Source organism: Eptatretus burgeri, chromosome 9, assembly GCF_056783735.1.
Source record: "Eptatretus burgeri isolate ZD-2024b chromosome 9, Ebu_testis_v1, whole genome shotgun sequence".
NCBI lineage: Eukaryota > Metazoa > Chordata > Myxini > Myxiniformes > Myxinidae > Eptatretus > Eptatretus burgeri.
In genome coordinates this window covers 66,526,159-66,546,784 of record NC_140969.1, presented here as the reverse complement: position 1 = coordinate 66,546,784, position 20,626 = coordinate 66,526,159, and the positions used below count along the sequence as shown (strand labels likewise).

Here is a 20,626-nt window from a genome sequence, read left to right as displayed (position 1 = left end):
GAATGGCATGGTCCTTGGACCATACCTAATCCCCCCACCAAGTTTCGTCGAAATCCGTCCAGGAGTTTTCCGTAATACTGTTCACAAATAAACAAACAAACAGACAGGGATGAAAACAGTGACCTCCATCCATCTTCGATGGCGGAGGTTAATAAACAGAAGAAAAAGAATATGTTATCCAGCCTGAAAGGCTTGCTACCCAAATAATGTTTCTTTAAATCATTTGTGTGACCAAGATACAAACTCCACCAATGCAATATATTCATGAATAAGTGACTAATCCTTCCAGTTAAATCCCTGCCACATGCATTTCCAAAAAAATTGTGCAGAATAATAATGCGTGACTTAAAATGAAATCAACAGGGATATCTAACAATGCTCTACAAATATATGGAAACCAGATGAATAATCCAACCACTCAAGATACCATACACACATCAACAAAGTCGTAATCCTTGTTCTCAAACATGTGGTTGCAGGAACCAAGTACATCTTGCAATACTCCAGCATTGTGCAATGCACACTGGCGCACGTCATCCAGGTGCTTCAAGAAATGGGGAAGTAGACGGCGATGCGCTTCTGGGAGACTACGAAAACTCTTCTCTGCTCGGTTAATCCGCTCTAGTGTGTGTGCCCTGGATGGAAACAAAGCAAGCACTGTAGACAATTGCAATGCTTATCAAGAAGAGGAAGCTCTTAAATGACATGCATGCATCACACACTTCACAATGCATCGGTGACCTCACAGAGTATTTATTAAAAATACAACTTACACACAGCCAGTTCATGTTCCCTCATCATTATATTTACAAGGGTTTACAAGGAATTAAGGCACAGGAGGAGGCCATTCGACCCACCATGCCTGTGCCACATCAATACCAGATTTAATCAATCTGTTGATACCCCCTGCCCTTCATGTGCAGCCTTTTTGGCTGCTACACTGGTTCTCATTTCGCCGACCTCAGAAGGATGACAGGCTGAGTCAACCCCCTAGTGTTCATTCAGCAGACAACGGGGCTTGAACTCAGGACCTGAGGATCCCAAGCAATCACCCTAACCACTTAGCCAACACCAGGTTATGAATGTAGATAGATACTTACATGAGCAAAAAAAAAAAATAATAATAATAATAATAATTCAAATTATGCCAATTTTGCTTGGATAATGCAAAGTTCAGTACTTCACCATTATTGTACAAATCGGTGCAACACAAGGGAGATGATTTTTGGGGAAACTTTAATCATGGTATTGCATCTTTATATGAACACGTCATGTGTTGCCTTCGTAGTTCAAGTGTGTCTGCTTCTTTGGAGACTTTCGCGGCTTGGGAAAGCTGCGGTGACAGAAAATGGCTGGTACAGCAGAGCACTTCAACTACTTTTTCCCATCTGGTCGTCCATTCTTATGCTGGTACTCTGGTACACAAAAAGTCATCCAAGCTGGTATTCATTTTGCCGACCTTGGAAGGATGACAGGCTACATCAACCCACCTAATGTTTTTCAAAGGCACAACAGGGGCTCAAACTCAAGATCCTAAGATCTTAAGCCAGCCACCTTAATAGTTAAGCCAACACCAGGCTTTCCAAAACAAGTAAAGATATTCAAGTGAAACAAAAAGACAGATATATATATGAATGTCAATCTTTATTCTACCATGGTGTATATTTATTTCGCAACATGATTAACACTGCGGTCCACACATTTCTACCAACGTTCAAGTCATTTTGTGATACTGTCATGATTGAACTGTGTGTCCTGCTGACTTAACTAGTGCTTCACAGCTGCCTTCAAATCATCGTGGGAAGAAAAATGTTCTCCACAAAAGAGTTCCTTGACTTTGGGGAAGAGATAAAAATCTGACGAAGCCAAGTCGGGGTTGTACGGCGGGTGTTGTAAGGCATTGAAACCGAGGCGACCTATTGCGTCAGTCATTCATACAATTGTGTGAGGCCGTGCTTGGTCATGCTGAAAGAGAACCATCAGCATGTCAGGACGAACCCTCCAAATCCATGCCTTCATTTTCTTTAGAGTTCCAATGTGGCGCTCAGCTGCTCAAAGTTAATGGTGGTACCTTTTGGCATCAATTCCAAATGTACTATCCCCATTCACATCCCAAAAAGCCATAAGCATGAATTTCTCGGCAAATGTTGCATCTTGAATCATTTTGGTGCTGTTGATCCTTTGTGGCGGCACTCCATTGACTCTTTCTTCTTCTCAGGATTGTACTGGTGCACCCAACTCTCATCTCCAATCACAACATTGAGCAGGATCTGGTTGGACTTGCATTCATCTTCACGGTTATCAACTCAATAACTGCATGCTGCTTTGATTTCACTGACAACGTCATGCTGCCTCTGCCATCTTGACTCACGTAGCACTGAGACATCTTGTGTCAGAATCACGAAACGTCACATCCAGTGGTGGGAAGGGACTAATGTGCGGAATGCACTTTGTTCCATTTGAATATCTTTAACTGTTTTGAGGAAAAAGAATTGGAAACATTGCTTTACAACATGCCCTCATACATGAAATATATGTACAATGGAAAAGTAACGGTTAGTATTAAAGATTTTATACAAGTATGAAGTGCACAGTGGCACACATAGAAGAAAATAAAAGAAAGTAAGAAGTCTGTGGAATATCATGGGTTGATAATAGATGTAATATTGTTGCAGGCCGGGTATCGGCTGCGAGCACGACCGCTAGGTGGAGCAGTAGGGTCGGCTCCACCGAACACCCGGAATCTAGATCATCACCCTCGGATAACTTCGAGGGTACGGGTCCCTTACAGGACCGTGAATCGTCAATAAATCAACCACGTGGTACAGGGTTATTTGCCAAACTTCAAAATACCTAGAGGCCCACGTGGAGGACTACCGAGTAGTCACACCCTCGACGGAGCTCGAATGGGACAAATAGTTTCCGTGCTCGACCCGTGCGTATGGTTACCGAGGTCCAGTCAGTCCAAATGCACACAACTACGGCAACAACGGCCTTTTTTTAATTCCCCAACACGCACCGTGTTAAACCAATGAAGAAAACACAGAAACGAGCAGATACATTAAACAAATGCATATTTATTTACAATAGGTGGGGAGGGAACACATAAAGGGCAGAGTTATCTGACTATAAGAAATGCGGTATGTACAAGGCAAAAAGCACTTAACAGTTCCAACTTAAATACGGGCCCACAGAGACGCACACCCAAAAGAAACGAAATGGACCTTCCCCCTCATGCGGTATTCGATGTCCTGGATCGCGGGACTCGAACCCGCAGCTCAATGCCGCTGCAAGCACCGGGTACGGAGGACAGCGTCGGGCTCCTGCACAGGACAAGCCCAAAGCCAGTGACGAGACGAGAGGCAGAAGACCAGAAGACCAGCAACACTGCGCCGTCCCGTCTATTTCTTCTCGCCCCCACGTCGGGGTGGGGGGAACGCGCCTCACCCTCCGCGCACCTCATTCGCCAGGGAAATCCGTCGTCTCTCCATGATTGGTTGGGGGGCGTGTCGGGGCGTCTCCATTCCCCGCCCCCCGAAGAGGCTTTGCTTCTCTTGGAGCCCGCTCTGAGCCCTTTGACCGACTTACGGCCACCTCACTCGCACCCCCCAGATTGGGCGAGAGAGACGTCAGGTCTTCGTGAACTCCGCGCACATACGTGCTGACACACACGCGTGCAATGGTGACGGTGGAGGATGGTGGAAGGAAGCAAAGGCAGATGTCGTCGATGTTATTGTTGATGTAAAATTCCTAACTATCAAAATAACTTCGCAGCACATGTATGTAATTCCCTTCAGACACAGGTAGGGGGCCCTAACTAGAAACACACACTTATCAAAATAACTAAGCTACGTGAACGGCTGTCTGTCTGTGTGCACAAGGTTTCCAGATTCGTAACAGGGGCGTTCCATGTCAAGTGTACACATTTTTCAGTGAAATTTTGACACATCATCTCAGATTTCACTCTTTTTTGTGAAAGTGTTTGTATCCACAGTAAAATATTGTGTCAATTTTCAGACCTGGGGGCCCATCGGGGCCCATTTTAGGCCCCCCCCCCAAATTTGGGCGCCCCCCGTTTGACCCACAATCTTCCAGTGGCCATATCACAGGTTATAGTGGTCCGATTTGGATGATCTTGGTATCAAAATGCTCGTAAAAGCGAGATCTTTCGAATCGCGTAAAGTAAAATCACTCCGAAACAGTAATTCAAAAAGTTATAGTTTGGGGCGCCCTTTGACCTTGGGCCCCTGTCCCCCAGCCAAACCGATGATCCCGATTTTTTTGTGTGAGAATACCCCTTCATATACTCCAACACCTCAGCATAAATTAAAATAGGATCTCAATGGGTTCAAGTGTGATGATGGTTTTATTGTTCGGGGTCCACATATCACCAATTCTTGATTCGACATTGGGCGACGTTTGCAGTCATCGTTCCAATGACGTCACCTGCTGGCAGGCGACTTTATGTGTGAAATTGACAATCATCATCTCTGGACTATTATATATATATATATATATATATATATATATATATATATATTTTGCATCATTTGTAAAAAATTATTGTGCCTATTGTGTCTATTGATTTTTAAGTGTACATTTTTTGTGTAACCGTCATCGAATTAAGTTATAAATGGGCTAATCTCAGTTTTTGCATATTTTGCAGTAAGCATGGCGACTGAAGATCAAAAGGAGTTCCGAAAATACTGTTGCGATCCGTTCAGCTGCCATAAAACAAAACAACGAGAAGATCTTCGCAATGTGTCAAATGATATGTTGATGAAATTTTCTTCAAAGGTGAAAACAGATGACAGACTTTGTACAGAAGAAAAACTCTCTCAGTTGTCACCAGAGCGTATTGAAGAATCATCTTCGGCCAGTTCGAAATTATCATCAGAAGGTACTATCGAAGGCATTGCAGAATCTATTTTGACAGATGAGGACGAGGAGGTTTTTGAGCGAGAAGCAGAAGTTGACCTATTAAACCAGTCGTTATCGATGATAGGCGAAAGCCCATTCGACAAACGAAAGGCGGAAAGGAACCCAGAGTACGTTCCTGAAAAGCGAAGTAAAGTGGAAGCTTCTGTGCGAAAGAAATTAGAACTAGTTGCTGGACCAAGCACCGCAGAGAAAACACAAAATACAGCATCAAAATGTGATGAAAACTGCATGCCAGAGGTGATCAAAAGCCTGAAAGAAAAATACGTTGTTTCGAGCCGTTCAGAGCAAATACGTATTCAGTCATCCCCCGTTTATGGCGGGGTTACGTTCCAACCCCCCCCCCCCCGTGAGAAGTGAAAATCCGCGATGAATGGACGCCTCCCCCAAAAATGCCTATTTTTTTTTTTTATAAACGCGGTGTATAAACACGATTGGGTTTGATTTATATTGAGTGCATAATAAACGCTGGGTGGTGTATTAACATGATTGGGTTTTATTTATATCGTGTGATTATTAAACGCTGGGCGGTGTGTAAACACGATTGGGTTCGATTTATATCGAGTGAATATAAACCTTCCTCTGGCGCTTCGGTTCCTTGCCAGAAGCCTTAGAAGGTGCAGGGTGTTTGGGCGGCATCGTTGGGCTTGGAGAAAAAAAACGTAGAAAATATTCGAAGTTCACAAGCGAAACTTTGTCTCGTGGCATTGTGTGACTGGTTGAGCGCCACGCATTATAATTTATTGCTTAAATAATTTATATTTTATATATTATTACCGCAATATACTGGGGGAATCCGCAGAAAAAAATAGTTAGGTTCCAAGTGAAAAACTGCGATGAAGCGGGGGCGCGATAGGTGAACCGCGATGTGGTGGGGGATTACTGTACTGACAATATGTGCTAGGAATATGAGCATCAGAGGGATGATGAGTGAATTCAGTTGCTCCCAAAGAATGGCTGTGCAAGACAAAAATTTGGAGAAAGAAAATGGTATGCTATAGTCTCCAAATCCCAAACAGGGTAAAATATTACCTAGCGAAGTGAAATCCGCCGTAATCAAATTTTACCGAAGTGATGAAGTCAGCCGAATAATGCCAGGGAAAAAGGACTGTGTGGTGGTCAGGAATGAACATGGAAAAGACAAAATTCAAAAGCACCTGGTACTAAACAATCTCAAGGAACTGTTTCAGAAATTCAAAGAGAAGAATCCTGGCTTGAAAGTTGGATTCACGAAGTTCGCCATGTTCCATCCCTCAGAGTGTGTCCTGGCCGGTTCAGGCGGTACACACAGTGTATGTGTATGTACGATACATCAAAATGTGAAACTCATGATGTTTGGTTCCAAATGGCCACAGACAGCCGAACTTCCGAGCTATCATCATGTGATAGCATGCATAGTTTGTAACCCAGCACAACCGGCATGTTATTTCAGAACTTGCGAAAGTTGCCCATCAATTGAAGACTTCAAAACCGAGATACTGAGTGCTTATGAACTGGAGGATATTGATGAAATTCAGTTTAAACTGTGGACATACACCGACAGATCTGAACTGAGCTCCATGGTCCTGCCTTTGGAAGAATTCATTACTCAATTATGTGAATGCGCGGTGAAATTAGTGAGACACGACCTCATTGCCAAGGCCCAATCTCAGAAAGACGAAATCGGTGAAGGAGAATTTGTCATTATTGGAGACTTCTCAGAGAACTATTCGTTTGTCGTACAGGATGTGGCCCAATGATTCCATTGGAACTGCTCTCAAGCGACAATTCACCCCTGGGTTTACTATTTCAAATTGGACGATGGCAAATTAAACCATGATTCGTTCACGATTATATCAGAATGCAATACTCACGACGTTGTCTCAGTCCACCTCTTCCAAAGAATGCTCATTGAACACTTGAAATGTAGCTTTGGAAATGTAAAGAAACTTCACTATTTCTCAGACGGTTGCGCTGGCCAATATAAGAATTGCAAAGCCTTCATAAACCTATGTCGTCACAAATCAGAGTATGGTATTGACGCAGAATGGTATTTTTTGCCATAGTGTAGCAGCATAGCAAACCTGTTGTGCATTTTGTGATACAAGCACCAAATTTGGCACAAATATACATTAATATGTTGCGAACATTTTCAGATATTGGGCCAATTGAAATTCTCTCTTTATGTCCGCCATATTGGATTTCAAAATGGCCGCCACTTGAAATCTATATTTGCTATTATCTCTGGACATAATGCAGCTATTGACTTGATTCTGGTATCTAAATGCATGTTTTTGGGGGCAAGGAATCCAATGGTACCATTTTCAACTTAATATTATCTATCACAGTCTGTTATATAATTTTATTTGGAAGTTAACTAGGCAAATATTGGATTCAACACAATACTTTGAAAAGAATGTCTTAGTTCTGTAAATGTCTTAGGTATAATACTGACATGCTACATGGTCTAGTATTTGAGGCGAGGTGTACTGGTATCTGAGGCTAGGTATATACCGGTACTGAAGATACGTGTACAAAAACAGTGTCATGTTAACAAGTTCAGCATTGCCACAAGTACATGTATGTTGTTGACTCATCGTCATGTGCAGTCCCCTTCACACACAAAGAGGGCTGTGCACTGAAGGGCAGCCTTTTTGCACTTGCAGCGCCTCACACACCCTTTCTTGCACTTGCAAGAAACCAGCTCAATGCAGCTGTGAGCTGCCTCAGTTAGCCTGGTCCAGTAAGGTGTGTACTGCCCTTCTCCAGTCCTTGACCAACCCCAGTTGGTTGATGGAGGGAGCTCTGGTGCTGGCAGCAGTATCTGACCCCACACATGTCCACCTTGATACGCTGCCCTCTTGACATGTTCCTCCAGAGCTGCCTTCGTTGGAGGGATGAGCTGCACATTGTTCTTCCTTGCGAAGAGTTTCCTCCTGGCCTTGTCAATGTCTGTGCATTTGCTGGTTCGATCATACAACAGGATCACGAACCTCTCGATGATGCGCATTGCATCGTCTGGTATGTCACGAGGTGCAGAGGACAGCAGCAGCAGCGCCTCAGTGAGTTCTGGCAGTACCATCCAGACTGCCCACGCAGTCTTGTTGCCATGTCTATGAAAACTAGACAGAGTGTCGCATCCAGTTAGAGCGTGGAATATTGGCAGCGCACGAGCCTTCTCTCGTCCCAATCCAGCTGCTATTTCGTGTACTGCAAGGTATCGGAAACTCTGGCCTGTTCCGAATGCCAGCCACAGTTTGTCTTCTGGTTGCAACTCCTGTGCCAGGGACACTGCCAGCACCACAACATCGGTGTCTACAGTCCGGATGAGTATTGCAAGGTGTCCATGCTGGACTGCGTGAGATGCATGCAGCAACATCCGACTGTCAGCTTCTTCATAGTTACATGGGGCGAGTGAGGTCAGATCTGGCAGTAGTGGCTTGCTGAGCACTGCCTCTCCATCAGTAAGACGAGTTGCTTGTCCTCCTGGTCAAACCATTCCATGAGAGCTGCTGAGAGGAACCTGAACAGCTCAGTCTTGTTGCTGTCCACTCGTAGGAAGTTCTGCCAGTTTCCTGGTATGGCTGCGGCAGCCAACACACGTCTCCGCACACCTTGTCCCCGCTTTGCACGTGTACTACCTTTCAGTGAATCAGCAAGGTAAGTATCCCAGACCAGATCCAGGTGTGACACTGTTTGCAGCTTCGTGGACATATATGGGATGAAGATCTGTTGTGCATATTCTTCAAAGGTCTTTGATGCAGCCGGCTTCAGCATCTGGACGATGGCTGCTCCATCAAGCACAATACAGGTCGTGACAGGAGTCTCTGTCTTTGCGTCGGAGACTTCTTCCAAGCATGTGAGGAGATCACTCTTGGTACCAGTGCAGAGGCTTCCACCATCAGACAATGCAGGAGGACATGCCTGATTCTCGTGACAAAAGAACTCCTCAAGGTTTCCATCCCTCGTCTGGCAGCCAATGTACAGGCGTGCGAAGAGTTCACGGTCATTCTTGATGGAGGCGAGCTGTTGCTGACCTATGCTCTGGCTTCTTGGAGTGGAAGTGCTGAACACCTTCAGCTTGTTACGAGGAATGGGTGCGTCCACTGCCTTTGTTCTGTCCAACAGACACTCTCTGGTGAAAGCCTCGAACTGCTCTTGGCCAATCCTCTTGGCATTCATCACGGTCTCCACAGCAGCAGGATCTGCGATCTCCTTTGTGTCCAGTTTGACTACATCCTGACTCTCCTCCTCGAATGGGTTGCCATCTCCTCGATGACACCGACGAGAGAGCGAACATCTTTCACAAATGAGGCCTGTACACTTGGCGTCTGATCATGATGACGTGTGTCTGCTGTTTGCCGTCTCCAGTGTTGGTTCCCATCCTGGAATTCTTCGATCACCCTGGCAACTTCTGGTCCCGCAGCCATCCAGCGACGTAGGGCACTAGGGTTGTCAGTGAGCCCAACTACTCCACCGTCTCTTTTGATGCAGGCATTATTCTGCTCATGTGCCTGGTCAATCGGGATTGAAGAGAACACCCTCTGTGTTTTCTGAATGGTGAAGTGGCTTTCCCTGAATTTCCTGGCTACATCTGGGTGTTTGATAGTGAGTTCGGCCATGTCCTTCAGGTGCACTGGTATCCACTGGTACCCCAAAAACATACATTTAGATACCAGAATCAAGTCAATAGCTGTATTACGTCCAGAGATAATAGCAAATGTAGATTTCAAGTGGCGGCCATTTTGAAATCCAATATGGCAGACATAAAGAGAGAATTTCAAGTGGTCCAAGATCTGAAAATGTTCGCAACATATTAATGTACATTTGTGCCAAATTTGGTGCTTGTATCACAAAATGCACAATTCTTTTGAATATTTGGGCTAGCCGCCCCACTACCACAAGTCATGGCAAGGGCCCTTCAGATGGCGTGGGAGGTACAGTCAAACGAGAAGCAACACGTGAGAGCCTGCGTTGACCTTACGACATTCAAATTATTTCTCCAAAAGATCTTTTCACCTTTGCTGAAAATGGTTTGAATGAAATGAAGTTCGGTTACGGGATGCAAGATGCAAGATGACGAGGAAGAACGAAATCTGGAAGAAAGGTTAAAAACAGCCAAAACCATAGCTGGAACTCAAAAACTTCATGCTTTCATCCCTATTTCTGAAACTGCTCTTCAAGTACGCGAATTCAGCCTGAGCGAGGAACACTGTATCGAGTCAGCCATTTCAAAATCTACACCAACTTTTAACGGGAAACTCTCAGGTTATGTCACAGTGCACTATGATGGGAAATGGTGGATTGCCTGCATCATGGAAGCCTTTCAGAACACTCATGAAGTGAAAGTGATTTTTCTTCATCCAAACAGGCCCGCAAATAGTTTATTTTTTCCTGACATTGAAGATCACTGCATTTTAGACATTTCTGATATACTTCTTTCCGTAGAACCAAAAACTGCTACAGGTAGAACCTACACAATCAGTAAAAAAAGATACACAGTTCTCAAATAAAACATTGGTTGGCAAAAAATCTTGACTATAATATGCTAGGAAAAACTCTTACTCATACTGGTATCGCTTCCAGTTCCTGCATGTGCATGTGGAAAATTTATGTACAATATACTAATATAGTGTATTGGAAATCTTGTGTTCAAATATTGTGCTATGTATTGTGGCGTATTGTGTGTCCAGCACCCGAGTCCCCGAACAATAAAACCATCATCACATTTAACCCATTGAGATCCCATTTTCATTTATGCTGAGGTGTTGGAGTATATGAAGGGATATTCTCACACGAAAAAAATCGGGACCGTCGGTTTGGCTGGGGAGTGGGGGCCCAAGGTCAAAGGGCGCCCCAAGCTATAACTTTTTGAATTACTGTTTGAGTGATTTTACTTTACGTGATTCAAAAGATTTGCTTTTACGAGCATTTTGATACCAAGATCAGCCAAATCGGATCACTACAACCTGTGATATAGCCTCTGGAAGATTGTGTGGCAGCCAGGGGCGCCCAAATTTGGGGGGCCCCTAAAATGGGCCCACAGGTCTAAAAGTTGGTATTTTGAGTTTTTTCACCAAAGTGAATAAATGACCAACATATGGGGGGAAAATGAGGTATTAGTGTCGGGAGGGTGTGTGCACTTGACATGAAATGCCCCAACAATAGAATGGTGTACGACCATTGAACTCATCTCTCAGTCAAGGCTCGAGTTAATGCCCAGCTACATGCAGTTATGTCCAACCCAAATGTAACTTCTTTATTTTTTCTTCAAATAGAACATCCATACGATCAAAAGTATCCAATGTTAGGTGCTAAGCTCAGCTTGTATATGATTTCCTATTTCTTCATTTTATAATTTGATGAATGCTTTTCAAAGTTGTTAGTTATTTATCATGCTCAAGCTTTAATGCTTCGAGACGTAATTAAAAATTAGCTGAGGCCTTAGTTATTTTATAGCTTGGTTTACACAGTTCTTCAGCTAAAATGTAGGGTCGGGAGGTTGAAATATAAATATAAATATAATTTCGATTTTTAGAAATCATATATTTTTATGATTTTTTTGGATGTTCCATGGAAAATACAAGGGTAAGTGGGGGGGGGGAAATAAATATAAATCCCAGACTAGGAGGCTCTAAGAAAACATTGAAGATGGAAGACCATTCAAATGCAGGATGCCCATGTTCACTGTGTCATCTGATGTGAAAAACAATAAAGAAGGATTAAAACTTGTTTTTACAATATAGTCTGGCATGTTTTTCTTATAGAAACCTGTTGGATCATCAAACAAATGGAAACAATGCAGAGAAAATTACTGTCCAAGTCGTAGATGTGTGCGTACACACCAGTGCATAGTGCTGGATATGATTAAAAAAAGGTGTCTACTAGGAGTCAACACGCTCAAAACGGTCAATCAGAGCCATAACCAGCTCTTACTTTTCAGCGGGCATCTGATCGTACCGTATCCCCATCCCCATGAGCACATCAAACGCTGATTTCTAGTCCGTTGAAGGCTGAATATCAGCATCTCGCAGGGAAACTTTGACGTACTTGGCACCAAAATCTTTCAATACAAACAGCGGTGTACAACTTTTGACGGAAACAAAATCGGCACGATCGAGAGAAGCCTGAGAATCATCCCTGCTGCTGCACTGAATTGATGAAATCGTTCGGTCAGAATATTTGTCGTCAAGATGTTGCGTGATTAAAATCACCAATACAGTCACTCAAATTTATACCGCTGACATACTTCTAAACAATCACTTTCACCCCAGAAACCACAGTCAATCTGAACCACGCTGGCCACTGCTCAGATGCCATGACCGAAGACTACTGAGCAGTAGTTTGGTTGAAGGGGACTCGGCATTTTTGTGCACACGCGCGAAATTCTATTTTGAAAATAAATGCTGACGTTTACATTTCGGGTTTTGAAACTTTTGCACCTTCGGTGGAAATTTATAAATATAAAAGGCTAAAAATGTGTTTTATATTTATATTTCATTTCGGCAAATATACCGTCGGCGGATCTGTAAACCAAGTTATAAAATAACTAAGGCCTTAGCAGAAAAATAAAAAAGAACGACACAATAAATTTGGTTTGGGTGAGGATCATACATAGAGGTTCAAATTTAACAGTTACATCCAAAGCAATGCTTTCAGAAACTTGAAAATGAGAGATTTATTTTCATCTTCTCCATAAAGAGCAGGGCACAAATTATTTTCATCTCAGTGTGGTTTTCAAAAAATAGAATTATGGCCTTGACTTAACTTAAATGTGAACTTCTCCATCTTAAGAACTAGAGAGTTCATCAAACATCGTACCCCATACTGTCTTGAGAAGGACGTGGGACTTGATTGGAAGAAGAAGAAGACGAATCTAGAAGTTCCCCACCTTGAGAGCGTGAATGGCAAATTGTATTGGTTGAGACGGAGTACAATTTTGCCCAAGCTCAAACTGAAAGTTTTTGGAAGTACAAACAAGGCGATTTGTGTTCCACGGTGTTAAAATATATAATTCAATTGAAAATAGATGTGCCACTTTATAACTGTGGGCAGTGAACTTATCTGTTCTGCCATTCTGAAGATTTTCAAAGGTTTTTATTTTCATTCCAATATGGCTGCCAAACCACGCGACTGACGACGTCAACAATTTAATTCTCTCGACCAATTTATCCCTAAATCACCCTCAATAATTTTCATACTGACCAGATAAAGCGTCCGACATATGCAATTATGATGTCATCGTTATCAACACATTCCCCATGGGGAGTACGAGACATGTAGTAAGTTTCAATTTTTTTTTTCCGTGGAGCAGTTTCGGAGATAAAAGAGGTCCAAAGTTTTTCCTTTTTTCAAACATGGCTGTTTTTCCTATCTCTCGATAGTGAAGAATCGCTATATATTGTTACGAATTCGCGCCCACCGGCGTACGAACGACCGCTTTGCACCACTAGCAGCCTTTCTTTCTAGTTCTTTCATCCCCTCTTCCTGTGCAGGCTGGAGTTCCTCAAGGTAGCGTTCTGGGCCCTGTTCTTTTTCTGGTTTTCATCAATGATCTCTCGGACTCTCTGGAAAATCCTCTATTTCTCTTTGCCGACGACTCCACCCTCTGCCGTACCATCTGTCATCCATCAGACCGGCAAGCAGCAGCTTCTTCGCTCACTGCAGATCTGGATAAAATCACAAACTGGTCCAACACGTGGAACATGTCTTTCAATCCAAACAAATCTCACACTCTCACTATGTCTCTTCGAAAGGACCGTTTACAAAACCCCCCCATCCACTTTCTCAACAATCCTCTGGAAGAAGTCTTTTCTTTCAAGCTTCTGGGTCTCACTATCTGCCATGACCTTTCCTGGGAAAGTCACATTTCCAACCTCGCCTCAAAAGCCAGTCGCCGACTGGGAATCCTCCATCGTGCTAAGTCCTTCCTCGGCCCTCTTGAGCTCCTGACCACTTACAAAGCTTTTGTCCGTAGCCTGATGGAGTACTGCTCTCCCCTCTGGGCTGGTGCTCCTGCCTCCCACCTTTCTCGGCTTCACGCTGTCGAAACCAGGCCATTTAAGATCATCGGCATCTCCCGCAATGAAGCTGAGTCTTTGGGCCTCTCACTCAATCACCGCAGGTTGGTCGGTGCTCTTTCTGTCTTCTACCGACTCCTCTCCAGCCATGCCCCCCCCTGCTCTCTCTGCGATTTGTCCCCACCACATTTCCACAGGGCGCTCAAGGTCCGCCAACAATCCACTTCTGGTAAAACTACCAAAATCACGAATCACTGCTCATCTTCACTCTTTCATTCCTCTTTTTTCCCGCCTTTGGAATAAACTTCCTTACTCTATTCTTTCCCATTCTTCCCCCCAGGCTTTCAAAACAGCTGTTCACCACCACCTCTTATCTTCCCCCATCCAAATCCTCAATCTTTTCTACCCCCGATAATCCACCCAAGCCCACTTCCTTCATTTCTCCTGCTTTCCTTCCTGAAAGTCCCCGAAATGTCCATCTTCTCTTCGCCATGTTCCCCGTCCCATCCCCATCACTCTCCCTTCCACAGTTCAGCTAATGTGTCTGTTCCCCACTGTTTTGTCCCTTCCACTCCCACCCCTCTTGTCTCATGCCTCCTTGCTGTGAGTTGTGTGTTAGCTTTCATACGAGCCTCGACCAAGGTATACAAAAAAAAAAAAAAAAAAATAGGAGCCGCTCGCCCACCGGACGGACAATTCAGTCGTGACCTTCCGGAACCACGCCGGAACCCTGTCACGGGTGGGTCTTCAACCCCACCACGGCCTAGCCAATTTTCTACCCGCGCAAAATAAGGTCAACCGCCAAATATCGATATACCTAAGTACCTGCACGGGTAGCCTACCGGGAGACCGTACCTCGGCGCAGGTCGGCTTGGACACGAACCGCTCAAGCGGTCCGTTCCGTTCTGCAGTGATAACCGAGCGGGTATTAATCGCCCGACCTCGCCGGATCCGATTTATTTAACGGGTATTTAAAACCCAACTAATATTCCGAGATGCAATATGGCGTTCCAATGGGGGAAAAAAGACACGACGAACGGGTAACATTCACACCAGCACATATATTATTTTTCACGCTGGCACATATACAGCCATGCAATCAAAGCAGGTATTCAAGAACACGTATACAGGCAAACAATCATGCACGGGACGGGGACAAAGACACGAGCAAGGTGAAAGCACTACGACCGTCTCTCAGCAATTATGTAGTCACTTACAGGACACGGCGCCACCAACATTCATTCAAAAGAAAGGAAAAGGCCACCCTCAAAGACGAGGGCGTCAGACAGGGTCCGTAGACCTTTATGGCGTGGAGCCTGGTTGACCGAACGGACCCCACGAGACCGTTGCAGGATATCTGCACCCTCGTGGTGGGATGGTGGGCGAGCTCTCTCCGGCACTCTCCTCCCGGGTGCACAGGCTGCGCGGCAGAGCTGCAAAGCGTTGCCTCCCGTCCGCGTCCTTCGCGCCTCGACCCAGACCACTGCGCACAACACACACGACTTGGCGTGCCCAAGGAGAAGGCACCACCTCGACGACGACGAAACCATCAATGCACACGAAGAAGACCACCACGAAGACGACCACCAACCCGAAGACGACAAAAAGCCCTCAACTGGTGTCCTGCACGCCCTTATATCCCCCAGTTCCAACGCCTCGCTCCTCCCTGTTTATTGCTCCTCCCCTCCTTCCAGCTCCTGCGGGAAGCTTCGAGAAAGGGGGCGTTTTTTTTTTAATCTCCAGCGCCTCACTTCCACGAACCGACCAATGACGAACGAGCTCCCCGATCGGCGCGCGGGAAAATCCACGCGCCACCGATCGAGAGTTGTGGTTTGCTTTGTGGAGAAGGGGATCGGTAGTTGGTTGTGGTTTGGTTTGTGGAGATGGGGATCGGCAGTTGGCGAAGCGGGGAAGGTGGTTAAAATGTGGTTGGTCCAAAATAACAATAGTAAAGGAAAACACTATCTCAAAGGATCACAGCCCTGTTAACACGAATAATTCCCATTAAACAACGGTGGGGAAATCTAACTGAACACGGACTTATCGGCATAACTAACTAAGGACCAATATGGTGTTCTGCGAATTTCCACAGCCGTAACAATATTATATCTGGATCCAGATACAGAGCTTCACTGAAAATGAATCTTCCTTGTCAAATGCCTGACATGTCCACAAAGGTTCATCCAAATCCGTTCATAACTTTTTGAGATGCCACGCTCTACTGTATATCGTTTTTAGCTCTCTCACTCTATGGTGAAGAATCACATTAAAAAAAATATCAGGTCCGGATCCGAATCCAGATCTTCACCAAAAATCGAATCAATTCCTTCTTATTACACACCCAAACTGTCCACCAAATTTCATCCGAAGCTATCCACTTTTTGAAATATTCTGCACGCAAACAGACAGGGGCGAAAACATCACCTCCGTCAATTTCAGAAGGTGGAGGTAAAAAAAAAAAAAAACCTGCAAAACGGCAGCAGAATTATAATAATTAATAAAAATGTATACTGGGAAGGATGTGCTGCAGGTGAGGGTGATAAAGGATGCAGATGGAAATGTGCTGACAAGTGAGGAGAGTGTGTTGAGAAGGTGGATGGAGTACTTTGAGGAGCTGATGAATGAAGAAAAAAAAAGAGAAAGAGAAAGAGAAAGAGAAAGAGAAAGAGAAAGAGAAAGAGAAAGAGAAAGAGAAAGAGAAAGAGAAAGAGAAAGAGAAAGAGAAAGAGAAAGAGAAAGAGAAAGAGAAAGAGAAAGAGACAGAGAAAGAGAAAGAGAAAGAGAAAGAGAAAGAGAAAGAGAAAGAGAAAGAGAAAGAGAAAGAGAAGAGAGAGAGAGAGATGGAGATAGTGAATCAGGAAGTGTGGTGGATTAGTAAGGATGAAGTGAGGACAGCAATGACAAGGATGAAGAGTGGAAAGGCAACTGGGCCAGATGATATACCAGTGGAGGCATGGAAATGTTTAGGAGAGACTAGATGACACATGAACCCATTGGGTTGCCGTTGTGACAGCAGTTGATGAAAAAAATCATTTCAAGAAAAAAAAAAAAAAAAGATACCTCCAGCGAACTATACCACTGAGGTTGTTTGCATCGATCAAATAATCCCAAAGAGTACTTGATTGAATCGGGAAGTGATTTTTAATAAAAAAATTTTGTTGCCCGATTTGAACGAAACTTCATACTGCACACCGCAGGCGAATGGTGAGTAAGGTGGACCTAAAAATTTTACGCTATCGTGTACAGTTTTGGCTGTATTTTGGGAACATGCATACATACAAGATGAGTTTTAGTAATACAGTATACTGGACGACTCGTGAACCCGTTGGGTTCCAGTTGCGACAGTGGTTGATAAAAAAAATCATTTCAAGAAAAGAAAAAAAGATAGCTCCAGCGAACTATACCGCTGAGGTTGTTTGCATTGATCAAATACTCCTGAAGAGTACTTGACTGAATCGGGAATTGATTTTTTAATAATTTTTTTATTGCCCGATTTGAATGAAACTTGATACTGCACAGCGCAGGAGAATGGCGAGTACGGTAGCCCTAATATTTTTGCGCTATCGTGTACAGTTTTGGCTGTATTTCGGGAACATACATACGAGAGTTTTAGTAATATAGATAGATAGATAGATGGCAGTGGAGTTTTTAACCAGATTGTTTAATAAAATCTTGGAAAGTGAGAGGATGCCTGAGGAGTGGAGATTAAGTATACTGGTATTAAGTGTACTGGAAATGATTTGTGAGCAGCAATATGGTTTTATGTCAAGAAAGAGCATGACAGATACGATGTTTGCTTTGAGAGTGTTGATGGAGAAGTATTGGGAAGGCCAGAAGGAGTTGCATTGTGTGTTTGTGGATTTAGAGAAAGCTTATGACAGGGTGCCAATAGAGGAGTTGTGGTATTGTATGAGGAAGTCGGGAGTGGGAGATAAGTATGTAAGGGTGGTGCAGGATATGTATGAGGACAGTGTGACAGCGGTGAGGTGTGCGGTAGGAATGATGGACCGGTTTAAGGTAGAGGTGGGATTGCATCAAGGATCAGCTCTGAGCCCTTTCCTGTTTGCAATGGTGATGGACAGGTTGACAGACGAGATCAAACAGGAGTCTCCATAGACGATGATGTTCGCGGATGACATCGTGATCTGTCGTGAGAGTAGGGAGCAGGCTGAGGCAAGCCAAGAGAGGTGGAAGTACACACTGGAGAGAAGGGGAATGAAAGTCAGTTGAAGTAAGACAGAGTACATGTGCGCAAATGAGAGGGGGGTGGTGGACTGGTGCGGTTGGAAGGAGTTGAGGTGGTGAATGGGTTTAAATATTTGGGATCAACTGTCCAAAGTAACGGAGAGTGTGGTAGAGAAGTGAAGAAGAGAGTGCAGGCAGGATGGAGTGGGTGGAGAAGAGTATCAGGAGTGATTTGTGATTGAAGGGTATCTGCAAGAGTGAAAGGGAAAGTATACAAGACAGTAGTGAGACTAGCTATATACCAGGCATAGTGGCGTGGGCCTGTAATCTGGCTACTCGGAGGCTTGGGTTGGAGGATCGCTTGAGGATGGGTGCTCTGTGCTAGGCCGTGCTATGAGAGGGTGTGGGGCAGCCCGGAATCATGGCGAAACCCAATCCTTATCCCTGTGACATAAGAGGCGACCAGGGTTGCGTCAGGAAGGGCATCTGGCGTAAAACCTATGCCAAATCAGTATGCGGATCATAACGGATGATCCGCTGTGGCAACCCCTAACGGGAGTAGCCGAAAGACGAACAACAACAGTGAGACCAGCTATGTTGTATGGTTTGGAGGTGGTGGCGCTGACAAAAAGACAGGAAGCGAAGCTGGAGGTGGCAGAGTTTAAGATGCTGCGATTCTCGTTGGAAGTGACGAGGATGGACAGGATTAGAAATGAGTATATTAGAGGGACAGTGCAGGTAGGAAGATTTGGAGACAAAGTGAGAGAGGTGAGATTGAAATGACTTGGACATGTGCACAGGAGGGGTGCGGGGTATATCGGGAGGATGCTGAGGATGGAGCTGCCAGGTAGGAGGAGAAGAGGAAGGCCAAAGAGGAAGTATATGGATGTGGTGAGGGCGGACATGCGGGTGGTTGGTGTGACAATGGAAAATGTGGAGGACAGAGCGAAATGGAGACAGGGGTCACGACAGCGGATCATCCAACGGGAGCAGCCAAAAGAAGAATAATAATAACAATGTATACTACTAAATGTCAGTGTGTATCCTTCTGTCCATCCGTCTCCATCAATACAAAACCATGAAACCTAGCGGCCCCAAAGTATGTTCCCTGAGTATGCCCTTGCACGCATACTCAGGGAAATTCAAGGTAGTGCATGAATTAAAATTGGGTGTTTGGGTTAATGTAAATACCCCTTTGAAGATAATTAACGACCTTATTTAATTAACCCTTATCAAGGGGTTATTCTTGTTCACTTCACTGTACCTCAATGGGGTCTTAATTTTCAATTTTTTTGGCCTGCTCACCAGTGTCTTGATTTGGAAGAGGCTGCAATGGTTTTTGAATGATAAAGTTTTTTTTTGCACTTTCCTCACTCATATCATTAAATACCTGATCGTCATCACTGGATACATTTCAAAGCTTATAAACGCCCAAAGACACCAGCGTTCCTGGCTTTATTTCTTTTCCGCACATGCTAAAACCTCCAGAATCTCTTAATGTGAGCAGAATTTCAAAATTTAAACTCTAGAATTGAATTTAGCAGCCCGCTGAGCCGGTTAATTTGAGCGGCTGTACCAGGCTGATCCACCAGCTGTTGAGTTGGATGTCAGGGGTGTTACTATCCCTATTGCTGACCCTCCAATCAACTGTGATCCACCTCCGTTTGTGGAAACACAGGCTGCAGTGAACCGGTTGAAATGGGGTAAAGCTCCTGGGATCTGTGGCATCCATGCTGAACTTCTCAAGGGTGGTGGAAATGCTGTACTCATGTCGTTACATGCAGTTCTGTGCTCCACCTGGAACACAGGCATCATCCCAACTGACTGGAAGAGGGGCCTTGTTGTCCCTGTCTGGGAAGGGAAGGGTGATCGCCAGGACTGCAACAACTACAGAGGGGTGACGCTGCTCTCAGTGCTGGGCAAGGTCTTTGCTCAGATAATTCTTGATAGCGTTTGCCACCATTCTAGAGGCCATGCTGATCTGAAGGTCTTTCTGAAGGCCATTGATAGCGTTTGCCACATGACTTGAGCACCAGCGCCCAGAGCAGTCAGGCTTCACACCAAAGAGGTCAACGATTGACCATATCCTTGCTCTTCGGGTACTAAACGAACGCAGACGAGAGTTTTGGCAAGGGGCTGCTTGCAGCCTATGTTGATCTCTGTAAAGCGTTTGATTCAGTGAATTGGGATGCCCTCTGGAGGATTCTTGGTCTTCGTGGGGTGCCACCAAAACGAATTGATCTGATATCTGAACTCTACTCTGGTACTGAAAGTGCTGTGAGGTGTGGTGGTACCATCTCTGACTTATTTCCAGTTATTACTGGAGTTCGTCAGGGGTGTGTACTGGCCCCCACACTTTTCAGCACTTGTATGGACTGGATTCTGGGGAGGATGTCGGAGAGTTCAAGCTGCGGTGCATCGTTTGGGAATGTCAAGATCTCTGACCTTGATTTCACAGATAATGCAGTCATCTTTGCGGAGACTCGATATCCTTTGGGGTGCCC

The 20,626-nt window shown here is 44.6% G+C and overlaps 1 protein-coding gene across 2 annotated transcripts in view; it reads right to left on the bottom strand.

The window, feature by feature from the left end:
• The window catches only part of CARNMT1 (carnosine N-methyltransferase 1), a 59,336-nt gene that overhangs the window by 22,638 nt on the left and 16,072 nt on the right, over positions 1-20,626 (bottom strand). For both annotated transcript variants that reach the window (XM_085895496.1, XM_085895498.1), the window contains one exon: positions 437-635. In XM_085895496.1, the coding sequence (XP_085751622.1) occupies positions 437-635 (199 nt within the window). The remainder of the gene's footprint in view (positions 1-436; positions 636-20,626) is intronic.